Genomic DNA, 19,049 nt, shown 5'->3' with positions numbered 1-19,049 from the left:
CATCTTAAGGTTTATAGAATTTATTTAGTTTACTGTCTCAACATAGCAATGAGAAAATAATATGAATTTAAAAACCATACATATATTTCAATAATAATAACAGTTAACATTTATTTCCTTGTTTTCTATATGGCAGACAGAGTTCTAATTATCTTCCAGGTATTAGAACATCAGATCTTCATAGCAAAGTGAGTATTATTAACATCTCATTTTAAGATAGGAAAATGGAAATATTAGAAATCTAAGCAAGCTCTTCAAAGTTAAATATCCAGTAAATTTTAGAGCTTGGTATTAAACGCAGTTTAATATGCAGACATAAAATTGATAAAGACATAAAATTGCACATGTTCACATAAGAAAAAATAAGAATGGACAAAAGCAAATGAAAATCTGGTGGTTATTTTATACCTTTGTCAAGACTCATTGAGTTGCACACTTAAAAATTAGTGATTTTTTTGTATGCAACATACCTCAAAAAAAGGAAAAAGTAATCCCTGAAACTCTTTACAAAATATTTAATATTTTAAAAATATTTAATAAATGGAACACATAAATATTCAATAAATGGAGCATCAAAAACTTGAGCTTTTGAAATTTTTTATCAAATTGCAATTATTGAAGAAAAAAGCTTGCACATATATAGTATGCAAGATGTAATATATTGAATTCTACGATTATTGCATTTTGGGATAACTCTTTTGATGACATTTATTTTTAATTGGCTCCATTTATATTCCATTCTGAAATGGAATGAAATCAAGAAGGCATTTAATATGGTGCAATGGTCAAATAATCAAAAATAAAAACAACTCATTTGACAAGTCTGTAAAAATCATTTGTGAGAGAAAGATTATTTAAATGGATTAAAAGTGATAGTACCTATGACAGTATTTGGGCAGATACAGTTTACATTTTAATTAAAACATTTGATACTGTCCTCTTCTTAGCAGAATTTCCTACAGACTCATATATCTCAGCACTTACAGAATATTCTCTCAATTTAAGAAATAATCAAGGTTTTCAAATGAACATCCTAAATGCATCTTTGGAGACAGAGAAATTTAATTTTTTTTTAATAAGTGTAGACAGAAAAGAAAACAAAAAAAACACACCTTGGAAAAATATTAGTGAAAGTGTATCTGAGACAGATATGGCTAAGAAGTTGATTCTTTGATTACTATACCTGTATATATTGATATATACACATCAATATATCAAGAAAAATTACTGATTACTTTTTTTTACTGTTTGAGTAACACAATTTTAAATTTATTTTGCTTTAATAAAATTGATATATTTTATCTTTACTTCTTAGATATGATTTTTAAAAATTCATTTAAAATAAAACTACTCAGAGTTTCAGGAAATAAAGTCAATTTGAGTTGGTAAATACATTTTCAAAATTATATAATTTAACTGTATTTTAGCATCCCCTTTTGCCTTCAAGAAAATTCAGACATTTCAATAAGATATATGAATACCCCAATTATGCAGAGCACTGTTCTAATTGCTCTTCAAAGTAATCTCATTAAATCTCCACCAAAATACTTTAAAGAGGTATCAGTGTCCTCTTTTTAAGGTAAGGAATCTGTGATTGTCAGTGAATAAATACTTTCAAGTTGCAAGGCTTTAAAGTGAAAAATCTGTCTGAATTCAGAGTTTTTCCATTCTAGTAAGTGGAAGAGATGCTGATTCATTTCTGTTCCCTAATGTATGGAGACAGAAAGGGTAAAATGTATTTTTTAAATGCCATTTTTGCTTTTTCTTATTTGGTCTCTCTTTAGAGAATCCCAAATATCCCTGAAAGATGGCAGCGGGATGAGTTTGAAGGTTTTGGCAATACTCTTTTAAGCCCCTTGGGGTCGTGCCAAAGGGACAGGGTCCCATGTGAATTTGGTCTGAATTCTCATCCAAATGAACACCTGCTGTCATTGTTCCTTATCAATCCTGTAGTTAGCAATGCCAGCTCTCCCTTTGTTGATGGAACCCATTCAACACAAGGAAAAGGCCTGCCAGTGTTCCATGCTAGTTTTTACTTTCCCCTCTTTTTACTAAATGATCCTGTGCCCAAGAATCTTGAAGGTAGCTTATATGAATTTTATCTTTTTCTATGTTATGTTCTCTGTTTCTAGGAGTTTACCCAAATAGTCTAGTTTTCTTAAGCAGTCTCTTGGTATTTCTCTCTCCTCTTCTCCCCTTTCCTCCATTCTTCTGTCCTCTCTCCCTTTCTCTGTTCTGGTTTTCTTGCTTTGGAAAAGAAGAAATTTGTTATTGCAAAAATATGCATTTGTAAAGAAAACTATACTACACCTGTTTTTAAAAGTCTGTGTTTCCCTAAATTAACAGGAACAAATAATTCAAGCAGAAGTAAATTTAATGATATTCTCTCTATGGGTAGCCAGTGTTGATTATTTTTACACTTAAATCATATTCTTTTGCTTTTGTTTAACTGGTCCGCTGCATGTATGCATTTAATTAGAAGATATTCCAGATTGCTTTTGTATCAGATTAGGAATAAAGTAAAAATAGATGCTTTTAAAAAATTAATTATTGGTTATGGCACACATATACCATAAATAGCCCAGTTTAGTTTTATTCTATAATTTTGCCCCATAGTAAGACAGTCTCATATTTGAAATTTTTATGTTTATAACTTATTAGTGAGAATTTTTTTTTAAAGAAACTCTGTGACTAGATTTTTAAGTTACTGAACTGAGAAAAGTGAACCATCTTGGTATTTGTACTCCCTAGCAAACCAGGAAGTTGCATGTATAGATAATAAAATTATATCTTAGAATATCAAACTACAGAGAATATTTTTGTAACCTTTGATATAAGTGATGCTTCTATACACATCTAGCTGTATCTGTGTGTCCTTTCCATTTGAAGATTAATTTAATTGCTTGAGAAGTATTAGGGTATCAAATGTTTACACAGAACAACATTTCAGTGATCTTTATCCTGCAACTCTCTGCCATCTGCAGTGGGTATTGGTCCCTCTTTCCTTGTGCCTTGTGCTTTGTTATGCGTGAGTAAGCACATTAGCCTTTTCATTTCATTCATTCGACTCTTCATCCTTGATTAGTGTTTTCAAGATTCTCTCAAATACACAACTTCTTTATTTCCTTTATGTTTGGTTTTCTTTTTCTTTTATCTCCATGATGAAACAAAATTAACAGTGAAATACAACAATATCCCTTTTCTACTGAGATATATTAGTTTCTCATTTGAGTGATTAATCATGTGTGTGTGAAGAATAAGAAAATATCTCCACACTTGGAATCACAGGGTTGACTATTTAGAGTCACAGTAGTCTTGCTTGAAATGCATAGATCACAATATTCCAACAATCTCACACATTCAGTATGATTTCTGTTTCATAAAATATCTCTGGATTCCCTAAAAGTAAGAAACTTCAATAGGACTCAGAACTGGTCACCCCTCATTTGGTTCTCAAAACTGAATTATACTTGTCACCAATTCTCAAAAAATATTTTTTTATTTTTGCTGGGTTTTGCAAGCTAAGATGTGTCAGAAAGTTGCCTGTGTTCAAAAAGCTATTAATTACACATCCAGAGCACACTCTGAAGTCAAGTATTACACTTACGTTTACTAGACATGCATCCTCACACTGTCTTTTCATCCATAGTTAATCTCAAGGAATGAGGGGCTTCTCTGCTCGATCATTTCTCCACTTAGACCATCCTTCATACTCTTGTTTAACAATATTTTCAATTACTATTTGACATTTAGGCTTATATGTGATACCTTAAACATTGAGCATGGAGCCAAAACAAGTTATTAAAGGATATGTACAAATTAAATAGTAATAAATTCTTAGATGTAAATGTGACAAATAAACAACCTTGAAATGATTACATAAATTATGCTTGCAGAAAGTGTATATAAATCACACCTTTTTTGCCTCATTTCAGAACATCACCTTGGCAATAATGTTGTAAAGAAGAAGTTGATTTGAATATATTATTTGTGCTTTTTCTATTTTAATCTATATTTCCACAAGATAATAGAATCATAAATGGTTCTGGATTTTGTTTTCTGTTTTTCTCCTTAGGATGCCTCCATTGCACACAGATTCCACATCATGAGGGAAAAACACCCAGAGAAATTCAACAGTAGGTAAGTGACTCATCATGAAATTATAAATATGGTTGCTGAATTATGTAATGAAAAGATTATTCTGTGGCATAAAGCATTTTATATACAGTGACCAAATAAGGCTTGTGTATGTGTACAATATTAAGATACAACTATAAATAAGTTGAATTTTTTCTCTTAGGTTTTAATGGTACTATAATGGGGAATTCAATGTGGTCATCTTTGTTCCATTCTTGTGTGTTGTGAAGGAAAGATTTCAAGTACAAGGTGAAAATAATGGTTTATTAAGACACATTGTAAGTCTTTGCATGACAGTCTGTGAACAGGGATCCTCTCCAAACCCAAGGAAAAACCACAGGGTTCTGATTTGATAATGCCGGCAACTGTTTATTACCTGGGTATCACAGACGTCCTCTAATTTTTGGACTGTCAGTCCCAAGTTGGCCTCAATGAAATGCAAAGTAAACTAGAATCATAACAGTACCCATGTAAACTGTTTTAGAGAGATTTTCTTCAAGAAAAGTGCCTTCACAAACAAAATTACTTTTCTCATAATAGCCATCGGCAAATACTTTTACTCCAAAATGTAAACAATGACCTTCGTTGTTTCTCAGGGAAATAGGGAAATATTTGGTTCGGTTTCTTCCCCATTTTTAGAAGGAAATATGACTCTCTCTACCCTACTGCCCTAGAAAAATGGAGCAGAAGAAGCAAATCATCTTTTGCCTCCATATACTCATTTCTACTCTATTAATTTCAAAAAGTTGCAAAATCAAAATCAACATTCTGGACAGATATTTAAGTGACTTCCTATATTAATATTCAGAGCCAAAGTCTCCATAGTCTCTATATTTAGCTAAGCTCACATGTTGCCATTAGTGCTACAGACCATTTATTTGATAACTGCCTCTGAATTTCTTACGTTTATTTAATTTTGTCACGCATGAGTACATTGATATAATTTTCTTCCATGTAAGTTCATAAGAAATAAATGCTGTTAAAAATGAATTTTCAAAGTAGTTTCAGATTTTTCTCAACTATAGACTTGAGTGAACTACTTCATCCAAGAATCATCACAGTAAATAGTTTCATGATTAATGAGGTCCTCTATGATTTTTCATTAAACGTACCTATTAAAATATTCTAGTCAAACAAAAACTTGTTTCTAATACCTGTGTCAGGTTTTGCCTTTAGTTGTTTCTTACCCTACAAATCATGTATCATGACCTTATGGTCTACTTTTTTCTCATAGGTCATAAAGCTATTATTTTTATTTAAAGAAAATTGAAAAACCGTATACATGGTTATTTGTGCACATATCTTAAGATGGGGTCACACAAATTTTGCAATTCTGGCTACTTCTGGAAGGAGAACAAAGTAGTTGTGGTGATAACTGAGTTTTTCTGGGGTTTTTTTGGTGCTGTTTGAATTTTGCTCTAGGTGTATTACAAAATTAAATCAAAAGTAATTTAATAAAAGTTTGCACTTGGTTTTCTTTGTACCTCTAAGGAAGAGACATTTTTATTTTATAAGATTTAGTTTATGAAATATATACATATATATAAATTGAAATAACAATGAGATTATATTCACTGTGTAGATTTCAGCACTTGAGGATACACCCTGAATATCCTGGAAACAAATATAGCTATTAATGTACACAAAAACATATTATAAAATAGGTGGGCTATGCTTTCCCAAATGTCATTCTAATGAGCATTTGTGAGTTTATAGATATATTAAAAGAGATTTCAAGCAAATAAAAAAAGCTGTGTTTGGAAAATATAGTATGCAGTGTACTCCTTCAGGAGTTTAATGATATAAAAGTCCATTAGAGGCTTTAAGAAATACACAGAGAAAACAAAAAGTTTAGCAATCTATTAGGTATTACTGTCTTAAACTTATTCAGGAAAGAGAGACAGAGAGAAAACAATAGAAAAAGAGGGAGAGAGACAGGGATAGAGTAGGGAATAAAGAGGTACATCAATATATTTATGTGATGATAAAATTTGACAACATATATGTAAGAATGTCAATATTTATAATCCTCTCTCAAGTGTCAGAGGCTAATGAATTCCTTTCTGCAGAATAAGTTTGATTCTACTTAATAATAAATGCTTCTATTATTTACATATCTTTTTAATTTTTTATTATCAATAGCATTATTAATTTATGACATTCCTCACTGCCCAGTACGTGACTAGATGCCATTTACAACACTGTTTGTATGCTGCAATGTTTTTAAAAGATGTAAAACTACACCTTATTGAAACTTCTTCATACATGTTAGGCATGACTATGTCTTGCTTATAAATCGGTTACAGGGACAACTTCTCTGGAGACGATAACATAGAAAATGCCTTCTAAAATGATACAAAGTAAAAAGTTTCTAGGTATGTTTAAAGAGTGTTGGGTATATAGTAGATGTTCAATGTATTATTGGTCAACTATTTTTAAAGATGACAGTCAGCAGCAAAATTCCATATATTACCAATTCTATTAGGCATGTACATTTTAATCTATACCTTTGTAGATTAAGTCTTCATTGATAGTTCCAAGCATTTAGATAATTCACTGAACTATAATGTAACATATTCAGAATATGAACATTTTCTAATACATTTCTATAAGGAAGACATGTTGTACACAAGTGATTTCATATTTACAAGGGCAGATTTTTCAGATTTCAACATTGAGACAGGTTCAGCCATAGCACACTTTCATATTTTCAGGAATTTGCAAATGGATTTTTTTAAGTACTCCTAATAATGGTATTTCAGATCAGATTTCATGTCACAATAAATCATATGCCATTAATATTATCTTCTAGCATGCTCACCTTGAAATTCATTTATATTTTAAAGAACATGATGTTTCTAACATTATCTTAAGGAAATTAATTACCAAAATATATAGTTCTAATCTCTGTGCTTCTTATGACAGAAATTGAAAGAACTGAGAAAGGTAATGATTTTTCCGGTGCTTAAGAGAGTGCTGGTTGAAAGGTTTATATTGTATTCTTCCCAAATTTCTATGTAAATCTAAGTTAACTGTTAAAAGGAAGCATGCTGTATAACTTTCCAAAATTTAAAATATTCGCCCATAAAACTAAATTTAAATAGAGACTTTCAAGTTTTTAGACTCAGAGGCAAAAATAATCTTTAAAGTATTTATACTACTATGATTTAAAACTATTTATTACATGATATTGGTATTTAAAATATTTATATAAATTGACCATTATTATTTTTAATCATAAATACACTCTTATTCACTTACATTACATTTACCATAGTTCTATCTAGATAGATGTTTTTAGTACTTGCTTTTTTAAAAAATTGATACTAATATTTGTTTATCAGCACACTAGAATAAGCAGCCATTAGAATTATAAAGGCTTATAATAACTTTAGTAAAAATGCAAAAACATGTGGAATTCCCTGGTAAAACTATGCAACATTGACAAGGACTTGCAAATAACATGCAAAAGCGAACTAGCTATAGGAAAAGTGCTGCTGGTCTTACAAAGCTTTTTAAAAGTTGTAGTCATAGCATATTTTCAATTCAAATTCTTAATGTGTAACAACTAAAACTGTACTAGAATAACCAAATGAAATCAACTAGCAAGCACTAATGGCAATTGATTGCAATAATACTTTTTAAGTCTACAGGACATTTAAAAGTATCTAGTTTCTAAGTTTCTGAATGAATCAAAGGTAGTTTTTCAGCCCCATGGGCAGAGATATGTAGTTCATTTCTTTTTTTTTTTTTTTTTTTGGAGTCTCAGTCGCCCAGACTGGAGTGCAGTGGCCGCTCCCGGCCACCGCAGCCTCGCCTGCTGGGCTCCGGCGATCCTTCCGCCTCAGCCTTCCGAGTAGCCGGAATTACAGGCATGCGCTACCACGCCCAGCTGATTTTTTGATTTATTGTAGAGATGAGGTCTCGCTGCCCAGGCGGGTCTCGAACCCGCGGGCTCAGGCAATCCACTCACCTCAGCCTCCCAAAGGCGCGGGATTACAGGCTGAGCCACCGAGCCCGGCTAAGTTCATTTCTATACTACTTTCTGCTTTTTCTTTTTGGGGCTTTAGTACCTACACAGTGTGTGGAACAGAATGAGCACTCAATAGATGTCTATTCATTAAATTATTTATTATTTGTATTATACTTATCTTCTGTATCTTTTACTACTTTTATAGTTCAGATATCAATCTTTATATGCTTTTCATAGTGCAAAAAATGTAATAGGAAAAAATAGAGTTGTGATATGCTGGAAATGAGTCTATAAACATAAATATTTCTTCAGATATTAATACTTTTTAGTTTTCTCAGCCTTCTTGTGTTTAACCTCCAAGAATCAGCAATGCAATATAAACAGAAATTCTTCAACACAAATTTCTAAGCATTGTATCTTGTGTATAAATAATGCATACTCATAGATTAGTTTCACACTTTTTAGTATCAACTTCATAGGTCGGCAACATGTAATTATCCACCAGTTGTTAATATTTACTTTGTGATTGTATTTAACTGAGAATTAAATATCATATATGTATATATATGCACACAAATTTATTTTGTAAGTTTCATAACCTGTGATATTAAGATATATTCTAAAATCAATAAAATTCAATTTTGTATAAATGATATCAATCTGAAGAGATTTTACTGAAGCAAATATTTCATTTACTCATAAATTATTCTTGCTGATTTTACAATCAAAATTTTATACCTGTATTTTTACAATTTTTAAATTGAGTGTGCATGTACATCCCTTTTCTTAACATGGAAATTATAGTGTTCTGTATATTCCATACTTTATTATATATGGAACATTATAGTTTCCAAGATAAAAAAAAAAAATCGGCTGGGCATGGTAGTGCATGCCTGTAATTCCGGTTACCCAGAAGGCTGAGGCTGAAGGATCACTGGAGCCCAGCAGGCGAGGCTGTGGTGGCAGGGAGTGGCCACTGCACTCCAGTCTGGGCGATCGAGTGAGACTCCAACTCCAAAAAAAAAAAAAAATAGTGAAATCAAGCCTATATATTTTTTACCTTTCTACCTTGATGTTACAGAGACAAAGAAAAGACCATAAACAAGAATAATGAAACAGAAAATTACCATTTGTTATCTAGACAGAAAAGAGCCAATTAAAGTTCTAGAATAAAATGTGAAGTTAAAAATAAAATGATAGGCTTGTCCAAGTGCAGTTGTGTTTACAATAATTTATCACAACCAGTTACAGATTTCTTTGTTTCCCCTTCACTCTCATGGCTTCTCTTGACTAGCCTTAGAAAATAAGAATAAAAATAAAAAATGAAATGATGCCTCAGTAGTGACAGAAAAAATGCTATATCAAAGCTAAATATTTTCTTACCATGTAAAGTATCATTGACTAGTTGTCCTCTGAATTCAATAAAATAAACTTTTTGAAATGCCAAAGCAACGTTCAAATTCCATCTTATATCATGATGATATATGCATATAATTGTCCTTATTTCCTGTAAGAATTATTAATGTATGTTTAATAAAAGTTAATTTAAAATCATCTTCTAATGAATTTCATAATATATTCTCTTACATGTCTTTTACATATATTTTTGAATCAGGCACAGCATTGCAAATAAAGTATAGGAAATATTGATATTTTTATTCTGAATGTTTCTGATAGATATCTTTGTAAAACCACATCTATAGGAATCCATATTTTATTTCTCTTTGAACTATTAGGAAATAAACTATAATTTCATGTCAATTTTTATTTGTAATATTCATAATATATAGAATAATTAATTTTTATAATTATTGATATTCATGCTCCATTATAAACAATGCAAGTAAAGAGAGAATAGAATATGTATTATATTGCCTTTTTTTAGGCATTTGAAAAACTTCACTTTTGTATCAGTTCTGACCGCTTTATTATTGCATAGTGAGATATTCTTTCTATTTAAAATGTAAGTTATTATGTTAAAACCTCATCTCTACAATAAATCAAAAATCCGCTGGGCGTGGTAGCGCGCGCCTGTAGTTCTACCTACTTGGAAGGCTGAGGCGGAAGGATCGCTGGAGCCCAGCAGGTTGAGGCTGTAGTGACCGAGAGCGGCCACTGCACTCCAGTCTGGGTGACAGAGCGAGACTCCAAGTCAAAAAAAAAAAAAAAAAAGTAAGTTATTATGTTTTTAAATTTGATTTTGTATTATTTTATTTTATTGTATCACAGAGATGTGGGAAGAGTACCAAGACCATTTAATAGGGAAGGAACAATCTTTTCAATAAATATTGTTGGAGAAACTGGATATTCAGATTTAAATATTATTGTGTTCTAAAGCACACTTCCACCTTATGTAAATGGTACCATCTTTTATAAGCCAACTAAGTAAACAGTAGTACTGATATTAAAAGTTAAACATTTGTCATTTTTAGCATTTTGAATAAAATCTATATTCACTAGAAATAGTAGCTTTGCTAAGGAACCTCTTGAACAAAATTATAAGCTATGTACAAACTATGCATAGTCTATGGCCTAAAGCACTCTTATGTTTTCATTTTCTGTGTACTATTCCAACTCTGATGTGTTTTTAGAGAAGGAACATGCTAATTTTTCATTCTAACTTAGAATAATTGCTGATGTATATCCTTTAAAATTTTTTGAAATTTTTGTGAGAAAAATGATTAAGCCAAATTTTCTATATGACTAAATTGTTGTTTGCATCTCCCATATAGTGTGTATATAAATATATAGGTAGATAGATACATAGATTTATATATCTCTGTACAGATGTCTATTTGTGATATACTTATATATTTGTATACATACATATTTGCTAAGAGTTTCCATTTTATACCACATTTATGTAAATCTTTCATACTTATGTGTGTTCTTGTTACACATGTATTTCTAATGCTACTAACTATGCTTCTCTATTCATATATTTTCATTTGTATGTTGAGGCATGTTTAAGTATTATACTGGCTCTGAACAGGTAGAAATGTGAATGGTTAAATGAGTGAGAGCTGTATGCACACTCACGCAAGGCCGTCGATTCGTAAAGCTTCTTGCATCATTACCTGGTATCAGGAAGCCTGGTCACTTCTGTATCCAAGCTGTTCAGAAGCATTTTTTTTTAAGCTCGCTATTTGGAATAGAATGAATGAGGACTGGGGGATAAATACGGAAGAGAGTCAGTATCTTTTCTTCCATTTCTGCCTCTCACTCCCTCTCTTCTTTTACTCCAGATTTTTTATTCTCTTGCTCTTTTTTTTCTTTTCTTTTTGTTTCTGCAGCAGAGTAATAAGACAGTTTAAAAGGTTCTAGACATTGCTGATCTACTGTCGATTTGGTTGTTTCTTTATTCTGCAGATACTTACTAAGGAACCCCATTTACATGATGGATATTCAGCTAAATGATGAATCTTTATAATCTCTAAAGTAAATGAGGGGGAATTGGGATTCCCAAGAGATCTCGGATAGTAATACATTCTGCAGAAGACTGTAAACTGGAGGAAAGTCCTACACTGTAACTATACAGAGGGAAATTACAGTAAGCATTGAGCTCTAGAATGTTGAAGAAGGAGCTGCTTATATATTCTCTAATTTAGATAAAGAAGTAGTTCCTCCTATCTTCTGTTTGAAGGATACACAAGATGCATCTTATATGTATCATTTGCATGCAAAAATTCTATATATTTTCCTCCTCAATTTTTGCCTTTCTATTCCTAGGGTTTGTATTATTACTTTACATGAATTTGCATGTGGTCGATGCAAAAATTTTACACACACACATGTACTTCTAGGACAACAAATAATGAAACAAGATTTGTGAAGTAATTACTTAGAGATGTCCAAAAGAATAATTCAAGTCAGAGTATTTTCTTATAGGGAAGTATAGTAAACAGTAAGAAATTGGTTATAGAAAAAATTTATACTCATCATTATAGTTTCTATGCGTACATGGAAACTTTTGGGTAATTTTTGTCAAATTAAAGCACAAAGTAAATTATTGCTTATTCCTTGCCTGCTAATAGTAAATATATATGTAATGTATATTACACATGTTATATTATAAATGTATGATTTTAATTAGTCCATAATAAATAAAGTATTAGTTTAAAGGGAAGAAACTAGAGATAATCTCAGACCGCCATTAAAGCTATTGCTTCCAAAAACTCTATCCCCAGTTTATCAAGTGTTTTGTGGTAAAAAAACACTGAAGTTCCTGTCTCCTTTTTGCTAATCTATTCTCTGGGTTAGTATTAGAGTCTCTAACTGTAACAAGATTCAGAAGTGTTCTGGAAACAGAGGGAATTCTCTAAAATAACTAGACATACAGACTTCTTTGGAAAATGAGCCTGTGACCTTGACCAATGTCAACAACATATTTTTTTTCCTTTTCTATGTATAAATAACCTATAGGTATTTGGTATTGATTAGAGTTCACTTATTGCTTAGTATAGATAAAGTCAGCGCCCTGTAAGTTAGTTAATTTATATGATGTTTAAATACCAGTTTCTAATATCTAAATGTGTTAATATTCATTTTACCAATAATATAATAATAGTGTTTTTGGATTCTTCTGGAATAGAAGCGATTGATTCTTGGTAGAAATTATTCCAGGGACCAATTCTGAGGACCCTGTTGTAAAACTTCTTTATAAGACACGTTGAGTAGAAAGTAAGTCTATCTTGAACTCTTTCCAAAGAGGTTAATCTGCTCATTATAAGGCCATCTTACATAGAAAGTAATCCCCGGGCATGGCTAATTGGAACTAATTAGATGCTCTCCATTGCTTTTTACTCCACCCAGGCATTAGTTACTAATACCTTTCTTCTGGAGTACATGCACTTATGTGGACATGTTCAGCATTATTTTCTGGCTGAACAAAGTTAATTCTAAAATATTAATCATAACTGGCTGATTAATTTTTTTTTAAATGTTCCCTCACATACATTGCTCTTTGAAGAGATAAAGTAATACTGTTACATAGGCAGCATTTTGAAGTTTCCATTTTCTGGTTTGTATTTCTACATAAACAGTGTATTCACAAAGGAAGGATATCTCAACAGTTCTCACATCCCTAGTTGCTTCCATGTGCTAGCGTCAAGATATGAAGAAAATATTTTTTAAGTGGGTAAAATTTTGGGGGAGAGTTAAAAAGTAGATACAAGAAAAAAACCCTTTATTATAAATTTCGTATTCTAAAATCTCAGAAGTGAGAAGTCTCTCCCTTCCCACTTTGACTTCTAGTAAGAAGATACCTGAAATGTACTTTATTTAACTTTTTAGATTTTTATTTGGCAAATATTTATAAGGAGTCCAAAATAGGTAAAGAGTAGCTAATTTATCTTGTTCACTATTGCTTTATAGCAAACATGTTACTGCCATATCATAAGGGTCCCCTTTCCTCCCACTTCCAATAACATTGTTTCCATTTCCTCCAAGACCTCTTGGCAGCTTCCTAGGGTTTGCTAGTGTTGTCAAGTTTCTTACAGCTTCTGCCCAGACCTGAGCTTCAAAGCAAATGTCTTGCTTTCTGGTTTTATTATATGGCAGAACCCTATGTCCACACATCAAAATCTTTTCCACTTGCTATAACTACATAGCAAGTGACCCCAAAGTTTAGCAATATCAAACTAATGATTTTTTAATGTGCATAGTTTTGTGGGTCAGAAATTCAAACACGACACAGTAGAGATGGCTTGTCTCTGCTTCATGGCATCTGGGCCTTCACTTGGGAAAACTCAATGGTGAGAGGTGATTTGACAGCTGGGGACTAGAATCATTTGGAGGCATGGTTACTCTCAGGTGTGGTGATGGATACTGGTTATTGCTTGAGACCAAAATCATGGCTTCTCCATGTGACCTGGACTCTCTTGCAGTATGGTGGTCTGGGGCAGGCAAACTCCTGACATGGCTGTTCAGTCTCCTAACATGGATGCCACAAGAGAACAAGCAAAAACTATATGGCTTTTTCTGACTTAACTTTAAAGATCTCATAGTGTAAGACTACTTTTATTGATTAAAGTTGTCAAAACCTCACTCAGATGTAAAAAATTGATACATTGATATTACCTCTCCATTGAAGGAATAAAAATATATGTTTCAAAACCACCACGCATAGGTTTGTGAGACGGATAATACCAGGCTCTTGTTTCAAAGGAGCTTAGAATTTAATAGGAACAATATCACAACATACTATTATTGTAAACGCTACTATTTATTTAGGAACAATTCTTCCAAGTCATTAAGTTGTTTTCATCATACAATGTTTCCTTTCTTCATTAAAGTACCTCAACTCTGTAACTATGATCATTTTGTCTGCAGCAACTGTTATTTTCATTTCACCAAGGTGGATACTGTGCACATATATTTCATAGTGGCAGAACCAAAGCTCATGTTTTTAAGACATACATACAATCTGGGATAAACTGTGGCTCTAAAATATCTCTATTTCTCCACATGCAGCTTCTGTTCTGATGGTCCTTACTTGTTTCTAGTTCTTGAGCTACAGTTACTGTTGGAATTTCCAGTTGTCTTCTTTCTCTCTCACTTGGTAGGTCCTCTGTGTCTGGTAACATTTTCTTAATCCTATGTTCATTTCCCGGACACCAGCACTTATTGCTAATAACCAAAGCTGACCACGAGTCCTTTCCTGGGTTCTTGCTTTTTCAGTGTTAGATGTGGGAATAAGGGTGCCTATATTTTATACAGAACCTTTTTTCGATTGATTATAAAAATGACATAGAATACAGCTTCATTTCTCTGGACAAGATTGATATGAGCTAGATTGAAAAAAAAGTTTCTCAAAATTTTAGGACAACCTAAATTTTAAGTACAACATTTTTCCTGGACACTGATGGTACTTTATCCCCAACTCTGGTGGATTGGTGACCTTCATGTCAGACCTTCTAAAGAAAGAACAGTTCTTTCAATAGTCCTGGACAATTAACCCTTTCTAGAATCTGAGCAGGTCTTCTTCACTTCAATGTCAGTCGTGTTGGGTCTGTTTTTCCACCAGCATGATCTTGTCATGGAAATCATGGCCATTGCTGATATTTTGCTTTAAGAGGTCCTCAAAAGCCACTATTGCCAATAAATGAAAATTCCTCAGCCTTATGGTGTTTTCCACTGGCAAAATCTGTATTTACCCAGTTACTTGTCTCTCTTCCCCATAACTCACCTGAACGTTGAATTTTACTGCAGAAAACTACAAACAAGACAGATCATCACTCACTAAAATGCAGGATCATAAAACTTATGATGCACCCCATAACAGTCCTACATATATTTTCTTATCCAATTATTTCTTTCCATTTCCACTAAACCCATCTCCAGCATTCCTTATTCTCTTCAAAACTTCACCCCTTCTTTACTCTTAGAGATGACTTTGATTTATATATAAGTGAGAAAAAAATAGAAACCGTCAGATAGAAAGTGATTCACCCAACTCCCAAATAACAAACCAACAACCTATTTACTTCCACGTCAATCTTTCCTTCATCTTCCTGACACAACAGAGGGATTATTCATCCATGAATCTATGGCCAATCCCTCCATCTTGTGACTCACACTTCTCCCACATGACTATCATCCTCACTTTCTCTGTGACATTAAAGTAAATATAAAGTTTATTTTATTCAGTATCTGTCCTGTTGTGACTGGCTTCATTCACTTAGCACAATGTCTTCAAAGGTGTTCATAACATGACACAGGTCAGACTTTCATTTCCTTTTAAGGATCAATAATTTTCCATTGTATGTGTAGACTACATTTTGTTTATTCATCTGTTAGTTTAAAAAGTACTTAAGAAATTAAAATCTCTCTTAGATCTTTGGTATCCTTCTAGTTTAGGCTCCTTCTCAATAAACTCTCCTAGTTTTTTCTCTTCATACTAAAACAAACAAACAAATATAATTCTATCAATACTGCTTTTTTCAGTTACATGTGATTTACTTTTTCTTCCACAACTGCAATTAACCTCAATATTAATATATTGAAATCCTATAAGATGGGATGGTATTAGAAAATGGAGCCTTTGGGAGGTAATTAGGTCATGAGGGTGGAGCCCTGATGAATGGGATTAATCCCCTTATAAAAGGGACACCAGATAACTCTCTATCTCTCTTTCTAGAGAATAAAAAAGGAGTAAAAAAGAAAATATTAGTCTACCACCCTTATCAGACACAAACATGCTGGCACCCTGATCTCAGAATTCTAGCTTCCAGAACTGTGAAAAATAAATTTTAAGCCACTAAGTTTATGGTTATTTGTTGTAGCAGCCTGACCTAAGACACAGCCAAACTCTTTGAATATATTTTCTATACGTTCTCCTTTCTCATTCATTCCCCTAATATAATCAATTAAATCTAGGTTAACTGTCCAACACTCATCCTATAAGTACTCTTGCCTTGGTTTATACAACACACCATCTTAGCTGCTCTAGTAAGTTTGGAGCCTGTGTGCCGTTATCTTCTGCTGTCTAACCAAGCCATATTGTTGGCAATCTTGAAATTCTTAGAGATGCTCTTTCCTCGGGCTACACTCTAATCCTGAAACTTCACTGAGAGTGATCTTTTCGAAATTGTAACCTACCTTCCTTTGCCAAACGTTATAAGATCCACCGGGCACTCCAGGATCTGGTTCCTGGACTGATTTGTGAGCTCTCTCCTTTGCTCCTTCTGCTGGTCTTTGCCTTTAAGATCAGCTGCTGCTGTTTCCAAAGACTATTAACCCTTTCATTGCTACTTCCTAAGTACAGTATTTTCCTCATTCCCCAAGACTAGGCTAAGTCTCCTTACCACCTCGTGCTAGAATTTGTGGAGAGTTTTGAGTTGAAATATTACTATACTTTACTGCATCTGCTACTTCACAATAGGGTTAGGAGACAAAGGACCACAATTCTGCTATTACATTTCAAAAGAAACATGAAATTTATGTCAGAAACTAAAGTGTGAGAATAGATTTGAAAAGTTTTAAGTTGTGGCTTCTGAATATCAAAGGGGGAGGCCTGAAGGACTCAGAGGTGAGATTTATGTCATAATCATGGCTGATGTTACAGAGTCTCTGGACTGATCCAAAACAACAGAAAATCTTTATTTAAGAGTAAGTATATTTTTTATGGCACCTAAAGAGAGTTGGGCCATGCAGAGATAAGAAGCAGTCAGGAACTTAGTGCAAGAATTTGTGGTGCACGGAAAGGAAGGACAGTTGCACTATGCCATGAAAACATTAAAAACAAAGAAAGATCCTACAAATTTCCACTTCTGACATTCTTTTTTACTGGTTGGAATTTCTCAGATTTATTTTTTTAGACTTCCAAAATTTCAAATTCTTACCTTTAGTTTGTTAATATAAGCTTCAACACAGGTACCAAACCTATGGAAGTTTCAAAATGCTTTATGCAGAATGAAGGTTATTTTTGTATATACAAACACATTTAGGTGACTTTATTAAAGTCATAAGAATAAAAGTCAGATGTGTATTTTTTTAAGGTTTACTTTAAACTTGAATTCTTTTGTATTTTTAAGCTAATTTATTTCTTTTATATTAAGGTCAAATATTTTTAACACAAAATTTACCATTTTATTTGTATATGTACATTTCAGTGACATTGCGCACATCTACAATGTTATGCAACTATTATCACAGTCCATCTCCAGACCATTTTTTAGATTCCTCAACCAAAACTCCATACTCAGTAAACAATAACTCTCTCCTCCCCTCTCCTCGCAGTCCCTGCTTCCACCATCTAACTTTCTGTCTCTATGAATCTGACCACTCATTTGAAACTGTACAATATTTGTCCTGTTGTGACTGGTTTCTTTCACTTAGCATAATGTCTTCACAGTTAGTTCATAATGTGGCATGTGTCAGATAACTAATATTCCATTGTATGCATAGATTATATGTCGTTTATTCATCTGTTGATTGACATTGGGTTATTTCCACCTTTTGGCTGTTGTGAAAAATGCCTCTGTGAATATTAGTGTACAAATATATCTGTTCAAGATACTAAGCTGATATTTGCAAGTACTTTAACATTTTCTGATAATTAACTTTAAAAGGAGATATAATCTATATTAGAATAATATTATTCTAGAAAGGAAATTAGATAGGGTCTAAGATGTGTGGGTCTGCAAATAATTTAGGAAATGTGCCTTTTCTAGGTTACATCATTTTTCCCTGATCTCTCTGTCTCTGCCACTTCCTCCCTCCCTCCTTCCCCACCTGTTACTACCTCCCTCCCTCCCTTCCTTCCTCACTCTCTGTCCTTCCTTCTCTCTTACTGAAAAGAGAGAAATATTTGTTAAACAGTTAATCTTTATAGCCTATATGGCCCTCCTTATTTTATTTTACTACTTCTTTGTCTTGCTGTATAGCACCTTTTAAAACGGAATTTCTGTTTTCTGAAAATCTTTCTGATTGCTGAAAACAAATTGTGCATAGATTTTCAAGAAACTGTCTTAATAATCACCAAATAGGAGACTTACCCTACTACTGAAATACTGATGTTTTATACATATGTATCAAATATATATGTATATGTATATATACATATATATATAACTTACATAGGTAAATATTGACTCATAGGAAACTCATCATTTCTCATTTTGTAGTTGGATGTTCTACTAGTCTAAGAATACTCATTTACATATCATTTATTAGTAAAGAATTAAAGATATACACATTAATCTTTTCATTATAGAAACAAAATGATGCTATTGAGTTTTGGAAAACAAAAACAAAGCTTACAACTTTTAAAATACTCTTAAAAATTCATATTTTCATTCCCTTATTGTGTATAACTTGAGATATATTTATTACAGGTGTATAATATGAAAGTGCTCAGCCAGGCTCGGTGGCTCAGCCTGTAATCCCGCGCGTTTGGGAGGCTGAGGTGAGGGGATTGCCGGAGCCCGCGGGTTCGGGA

At 32.7% G+C, this 19,049-nt stretch overlaps 1 protein-coding gene across 1 annotated transcript in view; it reads left to right on the top strand.

The window, feature by feature from the left end:
- The window catches only part of DGKB (diacylglycerol kinase beta), a gene marked incomplete at its 3' end in the record, with an annotated part of 571,138 nt that overhangs the window by 433,173 nt on the left and 118,916 nt on the right, over positions 1 to 19,049 (top strand). The window contains exon 21 of the mRNA XM_008059499.2: positions 4,076 to 4,140. Within this exon, the coding sequence (XP_008057690.1) occupies positions 4,076 to 4,140 (65 nt within the window). The remainder of the gene's footprint in view (positions 1 to 4,075; positions 4,141 to 19,049) is intronic.

This window comes from Carlito syrichta, unplaced genomic scaffold, assembly GCF_000164805.1.
Source record: "Carlito syrichta isolate Samal-C Ts95f unplaced genomic scaffold, Tarsius_syrichta-2.0.1 Scaffold304199, whole genome shotgun sequence".
NCBI lineage: Eukaryota > Metazoa > Chordata > Mammalia > Primates > Tarsiidae > Carlito > Carlito syrichta.
This window is presented reverse-complemented; position numbering and strand designations above follow the sequence as displayed.